General features: G+C 34.9%; 1 protein-coding gene across 1 annotated transcript in view; it reads left to right on the top strand.

Moving 5' to 3' along the window:
- Positions 1-16,809, top strand: part of LOC113575179 — a 67,275-nt gene that overhangs the window by 31,467 nt on the left and 18,999 nt on the right. Inside the window, exons 22-28 of the mRNA XM_035527122.1 lie at positions 3,566-3,712; positions 7,927-7,989; positions 11,780-11,901; positions 12,015-12,187; positions 12,288-12,396; positions 14,226-14,285; positions 15,846-16,498. Of these exons, the coding sequence (XP_035383015.1) occupies positions 3,566-3,712; positions 7,927-7,989; positions 11,780-11,901; positions 12,015-12,187; positions 12,288-12,396; positions 14,226-14,285; positions 15,846-16,498 (1,327 nt within the window). The remainder of the gene's footprint in view (positions 1-3,565; positions 3,713-7,926; positions 7,990-11,779; positions 11,902-12,014; positions 12,188-12,287; positions 12,397-14,225; positions 14,286-15,845; positions 16,499-16,809) is intronic.

Below are 16,809 nucleotides of genomic sequence, written 5' to 3'. Positions count from 1 at the left end.
ACCTTTAATTTACTTTGCATTGTCGTGCGCATCAAAACCATGTAGTTAGATAAATATAGATATAAATATAGTATAGATAAATATATATGTTAGCTACTAGTAACCTCCATGTAACTAGCTAGCAGCTAACTGAACAGAATGACAATCTCTTATTTATATGAAGGCTCATTTTATTTTCGTTCCTGTGTCTTATTCAAAGAAATAACGTGTTTTATCAATATACAAAATAAGATGTATCTTTATCAATCTCATTGTCAGTTAATCTTTTTAATTTATTGCTAATCAACAAGACATTACTCAGAATCTGACTAGTTCAGTTGCTTATAGATATGTACTCTATAACTAACTAGCTATATAGCTTGTTAACTCACTTTTTCTACCTAATGTTTCTTTGTCTATCACTGAAGTGGAAATGGTCATTTGACAAGATATCTAGTCAATCTAGTCAATCTGTTAAAATGTTTTGTTTGCGAGCAGAAATATCCAACAATGTCAGTTCATATACGGTTGTATGAACGCTGTTTGGTTTTAAATTTCCTCTGTGGTGTTGTTGAGATTGAAAGCAAGAAACATTAGTTAGAATAGGTAACAATAAAAGTATCTATCTTTGTCAATCCCATGGTCAGGTAAATTTTTTAATTTATATTTGCAGTTGTTTAGTGATATCTAATCTTGGTCTATAGCTAGCTAACTCGCTCCTTCTAGCTAACATTAGTTAGATTCCACTGAACCACCACTAAAGTTGAAAAAATTGTCATTTGACAAGATATCTAGTCAATCTGTTAATCAGTTTTACAGTTTACAGTTGGATGCCTAAATGCTCTATGTTTTACCTTTCACAGTTAGCTAGCAATTTATTTTGATGTGTTGTTTCTTTTTGAGCCATCAGAGAATAGTTCATCAATTATTCATTAACCCACAAAAAAAATTGATGAAAATGTGCACGGTAAAGGTAAAGTAGGCTATCAGTGTAAATCCTGTAGATTTGACTTTTTTCTTCTTCTTTTTTTGTTAAGCAAGAATTTCTGCTCTTCTCATGCCAAAGCAGCTAATACATTTAAAAGTTAAGCTTGTTTTTCATTTGTTGCTGCATGCAGTTTTGCAGTTTAATTTAGTTCGTTGTTTAAAATGGTATATAGGCTTATTTTTGTTGTTTCATAATGTCCTCCATGCCAGTAAAACAGCCAATGTGTACAGAAACAAACATGGATGGCAGCAGCAGAAAAAGCATTTAGCTAAACACACAGCTACAGCTATAAAATGTCTGCCATGTGAATCACAGATTGTATTTGTTTATTATTTCTTAATGTAAACATATTCTGTCATTCATGAAACTGAAGTTGGCTATTTAGTCAGATTTTCCAAGCCACCTTATACAGTGGAATAAAAATAAATTAAATTCAAGGTATAATGAAAAATATGAATAAGAGGCCATTAAGGTGGAATTTGTTGGTTATTTAAAAATATCCCCAATACATATAAACACTAATTAAAGTCAAATGTATCATTCATTTTTTGCTTTTCAGTGTGTTTGATAGCCATATTATATGATTATCAACTAAAGAGTGTGCCCATGCCTTATTTCTGTTTTATAGTACTTTTTTCCTTGCCTGAACCACACGTTTTTGGTTCTTTGTAGTTTAATTTCATGTTCAGAAAAATGTTTAATTTTCATGTTAAAATCACTGTAATTCTGACTAGAGAAGACTTGTCTACTGCAGGATGTTTGTCATCTTTTACACTCAAGTTTTCATGCTTGTTTAAATCATGTTGCTATTTATCTTTAATGTGCGTCCCATTTTCCACACCAGTTAAATCATAATGAGCAGACCAGTCACCTTATTGGTAAAGACGTGACTATAAACTAACCAGACCCATCATACATTTGCCTTGAAATGTTTTTGGTGGAAATATGAGAGTACAGAATAACATGAAAAATACACATTGTGTGTGTTTTATGTCACTTTTGGAATGTCAGTTTGAATATTAGTTTCATGTTTTCTGTCATTTGTTGATAAATCTTTACCATTGAATACATAGAATTAAAGCAGTGAGACTGAATCAGATATTTGCTTCTTCCCCTGGTAAAGATTGCATATCTACATAATGAACACTTCCAGAATTCATTTCCAGTGAATTCTCATTGATCTTGCTCTGGACCCAGGGCAAAATGTGTGTTACAGTCTTTAAATGTATTAGAAATTTTTATTTCTAAAAATAAATATTTCTAATAAAGTGGGTGCTGAGTGTATATTCTTGGAGTTCTTGGTATTTTTCAGTAAGGACTCGTACTAAGCATGATCTCCATGTGTCATATTCTTCCACATGCAACAGTTTTAATATATCCTCATTTTTCAGGGTGGTGTTTGAAGCATACAGTAAACCATTGTAGCTACAGGAAAAGGTTTTATGGCAGTATGTGGTTTGTTGGAAACCAGACATAGATCAGGTTAAGAACATTCTTTTGAAGAACATTATTCTTGTTGTTGGTCTGTTCTCTGGGCTTGATCATTTGATTACAAACGTTTCGTCACCAACCTAGAAGACATCTTCAGTGCAGTTGTTGGTGCTTTTTTCTCATTGAAACCCTGCGTTTATCTATCAATCATTACGACTTAAGGAAATAAGAAATCAAAGACAACAAATCAAATCACACAAATCCGCCAATCGATAATCATTGAGTTCATCTTCCTGTTCTGTCAGGAACTTCCAAAAAATAGTAACCTGAAGAACAACCAATGACAATCCAGACAAACAGACCATGACGCAACAATTCCTTTGTCCAATCCAAACAAACTAATGCAGACTACGATGTACATTTTTTGAAGGTTCAGCCAATCACAATAGCACGTCTTATGCAAATGTTGAAACGAAATATTAAGCCATACACAGGCTTTTGATGAGGGGGGAAAAAAAAGCACCAACAATTGCACTAAAGACGTCTCCTAGTTTGGTAATAGTAGGAATACACAAAGTGAAAGGTGACTTGCTTGAAAAGGATCTCAGAATACCACAAACATTTGCCAAAATTAATGCAAAGGTGCTACAGAACAAGAAATTCTAAACATACAGACGGAGGAGAGAGAACTTTGCTGCACTGCCATGGTTTAGAAGAAGTACTGAAGTCATCTCTGCACTCATCCAGTTCACATCTTGGGTCACAGTTATAAATGTGTTAAATTTTTATACAACTGGCAGTTTTCAGATATCTAGTTGCACATTTTGTGTGGCAGTGTGGTTACTGTCAAGTTTTATGAATTTAGCACATTATTCAGTAAACTAATGGAATAGTAACAACATTGAGACTAATTTGAATGGTGAATGAAAGTCAGAATTTGAAATAATGAAAGTCAGATACCACTCTGCTGTCATATCACAATTCAAAGAAAGTGTAGAATCCAAATTGTCTAGCAAATTTTTTTGAAGTCTAGAAATCATAATAAAACTTGATTGATTGTGACACAGCTATCTAGCAACTAAATATGCCTGTGATTACTATTACTACTACTGTTTTAGGCAATGTAACAACCCAATGTTTCATTTTATAATATTTAACCCTTTTCAGATTCCATATTTTGAGCAGGCTGGACAACCATTTATAGGAGACCTTGCTTCATCATCAGTGATATACTACTTTCCCAGAGGAGAAATCATCCAGTACAGTGAAACTATAACACGAGAACTTTTTTGTATTCGACGAGGAACGTGTCAGGTACTGCTGATATAGTACTGCTTATCTTTTTCATATAGGTCAGTGATAAGTAACTTGAGATTTTGAAGATGAAATCACGAAGCAATGTCAGTAATAGCGTAGACTAAAAATATGATCAAATGTTTATAGTGTATTTATTGTTAAAAATGACCAAAGAATTTTAATCACAACCTCTTTGATACTGTATTTTGAGAGCTTCACAGTTCTCAAGTGCACAGAAACCTCTTTGCTGTTCACATCCAACCAAATGTGTCAAAACAATCAAGTGCATTTCATCTTACAGCAGTGTGAAAACTGCCCCAAATGTAATTCTGTATTAAAACTTTTTGATATTAACAAAAAAAAAAAGGCAATGTCTAATTACTTTTGCTTTCCTAAAATTATACATAATCAATATACATGTATATTTTACATAATCTTTTTATATAATCAATATATTGGTTGTTCGGTACAGCTATTTAAAATTGTGAACCAAAATCAAATATACAGCCTAAAGACCAAGCACCCCTTTTTCATGCCACATGATTTTGCGCTGAAAATCTTCAGATGTGTATTTGCAAATTCATCCTGAAATCAAAATATACTTTATCATTAACTTTTGTCCTTTGTAATATTATTCATATTCATTCTATAAGGTGGTCTCAAACCCAGGTGGGTGATGATACCAACAGCCTACTGGGTGAGCAACCACACTCTAACAATGGTAGGCCCGTGTGCTGAACAGTTAGAGCTTCGGTCGTGTTAAAAAAAAAAAAAAAAAAAAAAAAGGGAGAACAAAGGGCGCCAGGGGAAGAAACGGCAACCCCGATACACTGGGGAAAACTCAAACTAAAACTTCCCAAACAAAACCAGAAAACAGGGAGGAACTTGAATGGCTAAGGGAAGCCTCTGGAGAGAGACAGACTCGAGGGAAAATTGGAGAGGAGACGTGTAAAAACACAGACAACCTCTCACCACAGAAGTAGGGTGTAGCATAAGAGCTCACAGCCCTCAATACCTTAAGTTACCAGCTAGGAGGTTGGCTCAGAACTTTGGCAAAGACCCAGCACTGAATGACTGATTCACTGGGCTTATATAAAGTCTAGCCCAGCTATTGGGTGTTAAGCCTGATTAGTGGTGTGGTTGACTCTAGGCCTCCCTCTGGTGGCCGGAATGGGCCTGGGCCTGGTGCCAACCCTTACACATTCATTGTAAATCATTTAACTGAGGAACTTCTTTAGTCAAAGTATAACTTTTACTTGCCCCTAAGTAGCTTCTGACGTTTTTGCTATGTCATCATGTACTGAAAGTGGGCAAAAAATAATATTAACCAATAATATCATGGCATGTTTTCCCGGCTAGTTTGCACTAATATCAGTTAGCAGCTGCATGACTAGGAGGTGAGAATTTTTATTTTATTTTTTTTGCTACCAATACCCTATGGTATTGGTAGCAACCTATGGTAAACCATGGCACATTTTTACATTTTGTAGAAGGTGGAGTACTGGAGAATATTACATTTTGATAAGGCATTTTATCCAGTATTTTCAACAATTCAGATGCACTCTGCTATTGACAGATACAGCAATTTTGTCACATAGCTACAATCATTTTGTATACACATACCCTATGGCACTGCTCTCTTATTAAACTATTATTCTGCATCTAACTACTGACCAGATAGAACTGTTAACAACATTCACAATTGAGTGTAGGCTAGCATTCAGATCCCTCTTTTCATGATCTAATCAAAAACCAAGCTTGCCCATACCTTTTCCCAGTTTCACTTGGAAATATGTCATGTTAACACTCTTGTTGTCGAGCATTTACATTTACGGCATTTACCAGAGGCTTTTATCCAGAGTGACTTACAAAAGTCATAACATTCTGCATACTCCCCTTGTCCTAAAGGTCAAAAATTACCCCCCAAAAGAATCTATATTTAATTTTAAACCAATAATCTAGTTTGCTTGATGACCCAAATTGTTGTTCATCACAAATATTGTGAATACCTGGGTTTTTCCTGCAAAACGTATTTAATCATTGCACACCACTCATTTTATTACAGTACACCCATCATAATTGTTTCCTTTAATGAAGTCATAATAATTAATAATGCTAAAAATAATAATAAGCATTCATTTTTAGTAAGAGATAAGTTTCAGCTTAATTTTCCATTTATAAGTATTAAAAATACATACATTAGAATGGAAAATGTATAGCTCATTGAGAAACATAGCAAATAGCTATGTAGTTTTGAATTAAACATAGCATAGTAGTTTTGAATGCATTTTATTGAAGGGGAGAATAATATTCATTAACATTTTGGCAATATATTGCTATTGGCTCTGTTCAAAATGGCCTAATAAGTCAAAACAATGTGAAGCCAGAAGATAGCAAAACCAGATAGGTCAATGAGTAGTGAAAGAAGCAAACAAATGAGAACCCTAATAAGCAAGTTAATGCTGAGTTCACACTATATGGTTTTAACCCCGATTTTCTGCTCGCTGACAGGTTAGGTCATAGCCAAATCGGCATTAGCTCAGGGCTTGAAAATTGGCTCTTGTTTGCTAGGTGAATTGTTCAAAGATACAAACTGAGAGGCTTGCCAATCACTCACAGACTCTTGAAAAAAAAAATCTAGCATATTACATTCCTGGACCTTTACCTGTAATTTAAAAAGTGATACGACCAGGTTATGACTGTCAGTGAGTGTGGTGCCGAATATATATAATATATCTCACTATCACTGAACATTAGGTCAGCCAGGAAAGACTAGGAAGACGGTGGGGCCAGCTGTCTCACCTGCTACACTGACATGATGTAAATGTGTTATTTTTCCCAACAAAAACGTTTCCAGTGCAGTTTTTTTGGATAAACATTTTGTGACATTTGTAGAATTTTACCAACAATTTCTGTTTCCATTTCCTATATTAACAAACATTTTTAAGCATTTAAGCAATTTTAATTAAATGCTTAAATGGAAACAGCTATTCTTATCGCAAAGACCATGTAAATGTGTACATACAATTTAGAAAACGGAACATGCCCAATTCACTGTTAAACTCATCAGTATCATCAGCAATATAAATAATACAATACAACCTAAAAACAAGCCCTCTGGAATAAGAAACTCAATTTACTTTAGACAAAAATCATGGTTTTTGAAAAAAAATGGGTTTTTTTCTGCAAAAAAAGTTGTTTTTGATGTTACATATGGAAAGTTGGCTGAATATGTTTAAGCATTTGGGCCCATCACATGATTTACTGCTGTTATACTGGATATCATCATGGCTGTGATTCGGTTAAAGGCACAAGGCCTGAAATGAATTCTTGACTACACCACTGATTTGAGGCCCAGGGTATTCCAGAATTTGTCAGAATTTGCCAGAAAGTGGGTTTAGCGTCTACTTCAGGTCTGTTAACTCAGAATTTGTGGAACTCAGGATTTTCTATTCCAAAAACCGGGCTCAGAATAAGTGTAGGTTTCATCAACATACATTGTAAAGCTAACCTGCTATCTAGCAGGTTTCCGGTAGCTAAACCTCAGTTAGATGTTAGAAAATATGCTGAATCTGGAATGGGAACGTTCCAAAAACTGTGCCTAGAGGATTTAATTACACAACACAACAGTTCCATCTGGATCTACCACTTTACACAATATCATGACAACCTCAGCCACTCCACTTTTATGGTGCGTTACCTAAACCAATCTGATATTTTATTATCCATAACCACTGACTAGCCCTTTCAGCTACTTCTGATAACTCCTTCACAGCTACTCTTAATTTACTGCCTCTAATGCTGAACTGCACAAGCAATGGTGTGGCAGACCTTGCTACAGATCCCCTAACACCTATCTTTGCTGGTCTAATTTGCTTCTGCCACTCACCTTCTTTGACCTCAGCCACCAAATCTACGTACTTCACCTCTACTGGAATCTTAAAATCAATGTTTGATTTTAAAAAAAAAATCAAAAGGTCCAAGGAAGCAATTTTAGACTGGGGTCTTTCATCAGCTATACAAGCAATGTGCATAATATAGTTTTTTTCAGTATTAATTATTTGAATTAGGTTTTTACAAAGTGGTATGCATCATTTATTAATTTCACAATGGATATTATAGGTAATCCTACACCTATAATGCACTTTATATGCTAAAATTAAATTACACAGAGATGCAACTTTTTAAATGACTTGAATGAATTTAAGAACTCTTCTGTCATTGTGTTGCAGGTATTAAATGATGAACTCTCAGAAATTCTTGGTCTGTATGGAAAGGGAATGTATTTTGGAGAGGTAATTATTTTTTATTCTCCCCATTTCATGAGGGCAAGCACCAAATCTGGTTTAATAATTAATCAAAGCATTATCTGTGTCAGATTAAACAGGCTGATAACAGATTATTCAACATAATGATCTGTTAGGATATCAGGTTATAGTTTTTGAATATTTGAGATTTCAAGTAAACATATCTATTATAACAGAAAGGTATTTCCAGTTTATTTGATTGCCGTCTTAGTATTTAATGCAGAGGTCTTGCAGTAATTTGATTTTGCTTTTAAAAAATATATTGGAGTCCGAACTAGCAGCAGTTCTTTTTTGGAGAAAACAAAGGGAATTGTGTCCATTCAGTTCAACCTGAGAGAGTGTGAAAGAAAAATCTTATTTTTAAAAATAACTTTTCACAATTCACTGAAAGACATTACAAACATGTCCAGTGATTTTTTTTTTTCTTCTTAACATATAATGTGTGATTACCTATGTGCAACCCAAAATGACAGTGGACAAAAAGAGCCCCTGTAGGGCTGACTTTAATTAGGTTCAGTTGGGGGGGGGGGTAACAGAAATATCCACCGCATTCAGAGGTAATGGGTACAAGATTCCTATGGGGAAATTCCTTCCTTCCAAGTGTGTACTGTTAGAATTTTGTGTATTTAAGCGATGTGTTTTCAATGTCTTGTTACTGATCATTGTGTCATGTTTCACGTACCATGTTAGATGTACTGTTAAAGAACATTCCTCCTGATGGAATTAGAACATTCCTTATATGCTCATGTGTATTCATCATTTTAAAATACTGAGGATATTAATACGATTGATGATGTCAAAGCCTTGTGACCTTGTTATGACGTGGCCAAAGGGGGTGCCCCTTTAACACAGTATATAAGTGGATTAATGGTTTGAATGTTACAAGCATACTGATGAAGGCCAAGAGGCTGAAACGTTTTGTCAGTAGTTGAGAAAATTACTACATATTACACAAGTTCTGTCCAACATTTTCTATTTATTGAATGATTGAAGCAAAATATTTTCAGAGTACACTTTAAAAATTGTTGGGGACAAAATCAACCATTTCAGAAGTGGTGGGGCTATGTCAGGGGCCAAGAGAGAGAATTTGTAGACATAAACCTCTGAAGCTTACAGTGGCATGCAAAAGTTTGGGCACCCCTGGTCAAAATATATGTTACTGTGAACATTTAAGAAAGTTGAAGATGAAATAATCTCCAAAAGGCATAAAGTTAAAAGGTGACACATTCCTTTTGTATTTTAAGCAAAACATTTTTTTTATTTTCAGAATAACAAAAAAGCAAAAGGGCCTGAAGCAAAACTTCAGGCACCTTACATGGTTAGTACCTAGTAGTATCCCCTTTGGCAAGTATCACAGCTTGTAAACGCTTTGTGTTACCAACCAGGAGTCTTTCAATTCTTGTTTGAGGGACTTTCATCCATTCTTCCTTGCAAAAGTCTTCCAGTTTAGTGAGATTCCTGGGCCGTCTTGCATGCACTGCTCTTTTGAGGCCTAGCTAATTTTTTAATGATGTTCAGATCGGGGGACTGTGCTTGCACCTTGCACCTTTTGAGGTAGTTTATTGTGGATTTTGAGGTGTGTTTAGGATCATTATCCATTTGTAGAAGCCATCTTTTCAACTTCAGCATTTTTATAGATGGTGTTATTTGCTTCCAGAATTTGCTGGAATTTTATTGAATCCATTCTTCCCTATACCCATGAAATGTTCCCCATGTCATTGGCTGCAATACAATCCCAAAGCATGATTGATCCCCCCCACCCCATGCTTAATGGTTGGAGAGCTGTTCTATTCATGAAATTCTTGCCCTTTTTTCTCCAAACAAACCTTTGCTCATTACTATCAAAGAGTTCTCTTTTACCATCAGTCCAGAGGACTTGTTTCCAAAATGCATCAGGTTTGTTTAGATGTTTTTTTGCAAACTTCTGATGCTGAATTTTGTGGTGAGGACGCAGGAGAGGTTTTCTTCTGATGACTCTTCCATGAAAGGCATATTTGTGCAGGTGTTGCTGAACAGTAGAACAATGTACTACAACTCCAGAGTCTGCTAAATCGTCCTGAAGGTGTTTTGCAGTCAAGCAGGGGTTCTGATTTGCTTTTCTTGCAATCCTAAGAGCAGTTGTCTCGGAAATTTTTCTTGGTCATCCAGACCTTATCTTGACCTCCACTGTTCCTGTTAACTGCCATTTCTTAATTACATTTTGAACTGAGGAAATAGCAACCTGAAAACATGTTGCTATCTTCTTATAGCCTTCCCCTTCTTTGTGGGCCTCAACCATTTTCATTTTCAGAGTGATAGGCAGCTGCTTAGAAGCACCCATGGCTGCTGTTTTCTGGGACAAGGTTAGAGGAGTCTGGGTATTTATAAAACTTTTACATTTGCATAACCTGGCCTTTCCTAACATTGATTGAGAACAAGCCATAACCCAAAGTTATCTGAGTCTTCAAATCTTCTAGGGTTCCCATACTTTTGCAAGGTACTCCTTTCCTTTTTTCACTCTAAAATTGTACAAAACCTAAATAATACACTGATATTGCTTAAAATGTTGAAAAGTGTGTTTCAACTTTACTTTTATGCCTTTTGGAGATCATTTCATCTTCAACTTGCTTAACTGTTCACATACATTTTGACAAGGGGTGCCCAAACCTTTGCATGCCACTGTATATATGTAGCTCATGGAAAATATTTTTCCAGCAAACAGACCTACTTTATCAAACTTGAATCATAATAAAACATTTCCGTAGATATACTCATTTATATAATTCGTATACTTAAATGTGCTATAGATGGTTTTAGAATTTAGAACTTCTGTGTGCATTTTATAAGCTATGAGAGAATTAATTACTATAATATTACATAGGCTTTTTTGTAACATGAAGAGATTAAAACACAGAATTGGGCAAATATTGAGCACCACCAATACTATATTTGTACACCTCTAACTGTAACATTTAACCAGTGTAAAGGCAAGACCACCAACAGAATGGAGCAGGATACGGGTGCGAGTCTGAACAGAGATATCCATTTATTGAAACCAAAATAAAACATGAACAAACACATGACAAGCAGTCCAGACATTGCACAAAGAATGACCGACAATGAGTTGACACACACAGGTTTATATACATGCACTAATGAGGCAGGTAATGATGTGTAGGTGCACCACATAACCAGTCAATGAGATGGGTGTGGCAACAGGAGTATACACAGACTCAGACACACACACAAACAAAGGCCACATGCTGAGAGGCTATGTGGGCTTGGTGGGAGGAGTCACGGAGGGGACCGTTACAACCAGAAGCCATTGTTATTTTGTGGACCTTACAATGTTGCAGTAAGGATTTACCAGGTTCCTGGTCTAGCTTGTTCTGGTGTGTACATACACATTTTGTAAACTGTTATATGTTTCTTGGCCCCTGAAATTGTTCTTTGAGTCTGTGTTTTCTGTGTATATGCTACGGAGCAGATTCTGTGCCAAATTATGATGTGCATAAAACATACATGTACAGTATGACCTGTATAACATCACATGGGAAAACAAAACCTTCATTACACTACTGTAATCAATCGATCTCTTTAATGAAAAGCAATTAGTAGGGAATTTATTTTTCAATAATTCTGAATTTGTGTCATGAACGTAATCTGTCCTAAAAAGCAATCTACATTGCATATCAGTATGGTATGATTTCCACACGTCATTTTTTCTCACATATTTAATCCTAATTTATGAATAAGAATATGCTTCACGGTATATATGTGCTGTTATTGGGTGTTTCAGGCAGGTTTTTTGTTTGGAAAACAAGCCTTAATGACGGTGCGTGCTAAGACCTACTGTGAAATCTTGGTCATTGATTTTGAAAAAGTCAGATGTGTTCTTGAGAGATATCCTGGGGTTAAAAGGTAGGTCACAAACCTAGATAGTGGAAGTCAGTGAAAGACCATAGTTAATGACTGAGTAAACAAGTCGCAATTGAGGCATCTTTCTTTGTGCTTAAGTTTTATGTTTCTTTTAGTCAAATTGAGGAACTTCAAACAAAATCAGAGTACTACTACAGTTTAGTACGAACAGTGGAAAAAATGATGAAAAAAACATGCAAGAAGTTGGAAGAAGCTAATGTGACACAGGAGAATAAAGATGTTTCTTTCACATATCAGGGTCCTCTATATTCTAAAAAGTCAAAGTGTTGTGAGTATTTTACAAACGTTTACTCAAGGTTGGTATTTGTTTTAATGTATAATATATGTAAACCTCTATTATAATGACATGGTGTTAATGTCTTTTATAGACATTGAAGATTTTGGAAACTTTCCAATTTATGCTGGGGCAGAGGAAGAAACTGTTGAAGAAAAAATGCAGAAACTGAGCAATATAACATTACTATCTCAGCAAACAAGGTACTAAATTATATTTATTTGACACATAGTTTAACATTAAACAAAGGCTAAGTAATTTACATTTTTACAGTTACTAAGGAATATTTAATTTCACAGAGTTGTGATAGTCTTTTAGGCCTCATCACAATGTCATGGGCACCATGCTTAGGTTAAGTGCATACCTACTGACCCAGTGATTGTACCGTTTAGGTTCTAAATATAGCATTTTTTTTTTTGCAGTCAAATATACCTCCAAAATATCTGCAGCACAGTATTTGTGTTTAATCTCATGGCACCTAATTTGGTTGCACCATCTTAGTGCAACTTGTGCAGAGGTCTTCAGGTTTATATTAATCCAAGAAACCACCCGAGTAAAGGGACAGACCAGGGACCCTTATTGGATTTTGAAGGGAAAATTTATACAAAATTTAATTGTTTAGTATCATTATTAACCTAGGTTTTTATCAAATCTATTTCAGGAGTAGTTTGTCTATGTAACGTTGAGCGGTAAGTAGGCAGACGCACGTGCTGAGAGGAGCGAGATTTAATAGGGGCAAATCCAAAATCAGGGTCGTTTAGGCAGTCCAGGGTCATAGAGCCAACACGGAGAGTACTGGGATACATTACAAAACAAAAACACATGAAGGCAAACTAGGGAAGCAGGCTATAACTAAGACAGGGGAAAACTCAGCGCTAGGAAACACGAAGGCTAAGATAAACACACAGGCACGGAATACAAAGAAACAACCATTAAACATTAATTCAAACAATGAAACCATGAAACAGTGAAACAAACAATAAACAGCCACGATCAAGGCACACAACAGGGTTTAAATACATGAACTAGAAACGAGGGACAGGTGTACGCAATCAAACAATGTGAGGACAAAACGAAACTATGGAACGGAACTAACAAATGACAGGGAAAACATGGAAGGGACTGATCGTGACAGTCTAAAATGTGTTAAATATACTAACAACCATAGCTTTGGTCTTTCATAATACACTCATCAATCAATATTCTATATAGCACATAAAGATATGACAACTTATTAGGAGCATTTAAATTTTACTCAGGTCATTCAGCCAATACACTTGTAAGCTTGCTGGTATATGCCATCATCATAGATAATGATTATTTCTCATTCACAATGTAACGGTAAGCGGTAAGCAGGCGGGCGCATGTGTGGAGAAGAGCAAGATTTATTCAGGACAAATCCAGAATCAGAGTTGGTATAACAGTCCAGGGTCAAATTACCAATGGGAGAGCACGGGGATACATGATTAACTAACAAAAGCACACAAAGGCAAACGAGAAGCAGGCTAGAACAAAAGACGCTAGGAAAACTCGGGGCTAAGAAACACGAAGGCACGGAGTACAAACTTAAACCCAATGATTCCAATATACATGCACAAACGGAGTCAATAAACAACCACAATGAACAGCAAAAATGAAGGGAACAAGGCAGGATTTAAATACAATCAACTAAATGAGGGAGAGATGTTGAAAATCAAACGACGGGCGGAGAAAACGAAACTGGAACGGAACTAAAAAACAAGACAGAGAAAACATGGAACACAGAAACTGGGAGGGACAGCTCATGACACACAAACTAACACATTTATAAAGTTACAATTATACAACAGATAATCTGATTTAACAGTTAACAGTAGTAGAGTGTATGAGGTTATATTTTTTTATAAATTATCTACTTTTTATACAAACCAGGTTAAAAGTGAGAATATACAGTTCCTGAATAAATTTTGTATTTAAATATAGTATTCAATGGTCTATAGCATCTGTGAGGTCTGTGTTGTAAATATGCATATGTATAATCTTGTTTTTTCAGAACTACAAAGGAGCGATTTGCACCCTTCTTTAGATCATGCTCATCTGTTTTTTTAATGCGGTATGAACCAAACCTCTGTTAGTTTTGTTGATGTATTCAATATATTAAAGGAAACTGCCAATTTAATTATTATTAGGGTAATTTATTATATTATTATATAATAGTTTATTTCAGTGAGATTTATTGTATTAGTAATGAATATTGTGGCAGGATAGTGCAAGGAGCTGTGAACAAAAATCTTCAAAAAACAGTAAATGCACAATGTATGCATTATGCAGGCAAACAACTTGGACTGGATGACCTTCTGAAAGGAAATAGTAGAGTTGGCTGGTCTGATAAATCCATGACTCAGCTCGCATTCATGGTTTTTAGGGAACTAAAATGTGCTTATAGAACAAAATAATGGTTGAAGTCCTGTGATTGGGACCCTTTGCTAATAACTGGCAACACAGGATGGAAACTAATATTACATTACTGATCACAGCAACAGTCATTTCAACAACAAAAACTACCGCTATTAAAGATGATTAAAATCTTCCAGATTAACAAATGAAACACAAAAAAATACATCAGTAGTTGTGTATATAGAGTATATATCTGTGTTAGAATATAAACTCAATATAAACATACTGAATCAGCATTACACATCCAATTTCAGGTTTGCTTGTATATTTGCATGCTCAACTTATGTTTTCACTATGTAACAAGCTCCTATAAGGTCTAGCTAATACTAGCGCTGCTACCATTACCTTTGACAATGAGTTAAGGATGTTAAGCATGAAAAAAAGACAGTCAGGCCTAGGTCTAGCTTGCATGAATGTGCCCTTGGAATAACCTAGGTAATTGCAGAATTAATGCAGTAAATACCATTTGTTATATGTGCAAAATATTATGTGTCATATACAATATATATGTTTTGACATATATTATTTTTGACAGTTTTATCACATTTAATTGTTTTACAATTTAAAAAATCTGCATATTTTAAATGAATATGCAGATATAATGTGAATAAGTGATTATAACCCCAAATGCAACAGTTACATGATTTTAAATTTAAACCACGTATTGTATTGTCTGAGGCTTAGGTTTTTTCACCAGCCAAGCCAATTATTTCTCAGTGTCTCTTGTGCTACACTGAAATACTTGTATGTAAAATAATAATTGAACTTGCACAGATGCATATTTTTTAGCACACATTAAACAAATAATCTCTGAATCTCTTAAAACATCAAATCAGCTCTCTCCTTTCTTATATATTATATTTGCAATAAATACACATTTCAATCCAGCTGTAAGTTGCAGTATGGAATAAACATTCTACTGCTTTAAAAGAAATTAATGAAATGAAATGCTAAAAATTATAGAAAAGTTTGCCATGAACAATTTTGGTGTATGGTGTGGCAAAGCAGCTCAAATTGTTGTGACAGTATTCATTAATAGTGTCTCAACAAGACTTCTTTGCCACTATAGGGGTGAACTCAGATCAATTATTTTTAAGCTTCAAAAAACCTGAGAATTGCTAACTGTGAAAACCACAAAGTTTTTAATTTTAAGTCTAAGCCATCAATGTAGCAGTCAATGCCTTTTTTGAAAGTGTTTCCTGTCATTGTCTTTTAGGAATGCCATTCTGCCCAGCAGTCAGTTTTATATCAAATGGGAGGTTTTTCGAATAATTTTATCTATAACCATCAGCATAATTTCTTCAACACTTTTTGCATTTTTGCACTACAAAATTGAGCTTTGGATTGTGGCTTACTGTCTTGGATTTTTTTGCTGGATAGACATGTACATTCGCTTTCATGTGGCTTTTTATAATGGCAACAGTCTCACATTTGACCCACTGGAAACAGCAAAACATTATGCCAAAACCAGCTTATTTTTAGATTTTATAAGTTGCTTTCCTTGGGAAATTATAGGCTGGATGTTGATTTCACCATTCAGCCACAATGGATTTTATGGCAACAGTGAAGTATTACATCTCTATGCTTACATGAGAGTTCCACACATTTTACAGTTATATCGCATTCCCCTTGCATTTTCTTTTCAGCAATCAGGAATTGCAAAAGAAAAGGCCATCCTTACTTTTGTGCAGTTTTTTTTGCTTAGTATACTTTTTCTACATTTCAGCACTTGCATTGTCTTTGCAGTAGCTTGCCCTGCTGCTAACATTTATGGTAACACATCAAAATACTTATTGCCTTTGATGAAACACAACTGCACTGAATTATCATGGGTTACACACTTGGATCATGTAGTTTCAGTGGAGTATGGTATGTTCTATACACACATACATAAATGCTTATAAGATCATTTTGGCTTTCTGAGGAATAGGCAGTTTGAAAAGTAATCTACCTTATAATAATTTATTTTATTATGTTCCTTGCCTTCAAAAGCTCTATTTAGCATTTTACTATATTGGTACATTATTTAACAATATATGTACCAATATACCAAAAATTAAATATGGAATGGAATTATAGTGATTATAGCAATATTAAATACATGTAAACAACTAGTAAACTCAGTTAACCCACATGAAGTTTGATTGAAGTTAACATTTAAGTTAAATACGTTCAACTAA

Source organism: Electrophorus electricus, chromosome 6 (assembly GCF_013358815.1).
Source record: "Electrophorus electricus isolate fEleEle1 chromosome 6, fEleEle1.pri, whole genome shotgun sequence".
Classification (NCBI taxonomy): domain Eukaryota; kingdom Metazoa; phylum Chordata; class Actinopteri; order Gymnotiformes; family Gymnotidae; genus Electrophorus; species Electrophorus electricus.
The sequence above is the reverse complement of the archived record's forward strand: the minus strand, read 5'-3'. Positions and strand labels throughout refer to the sequence as shown.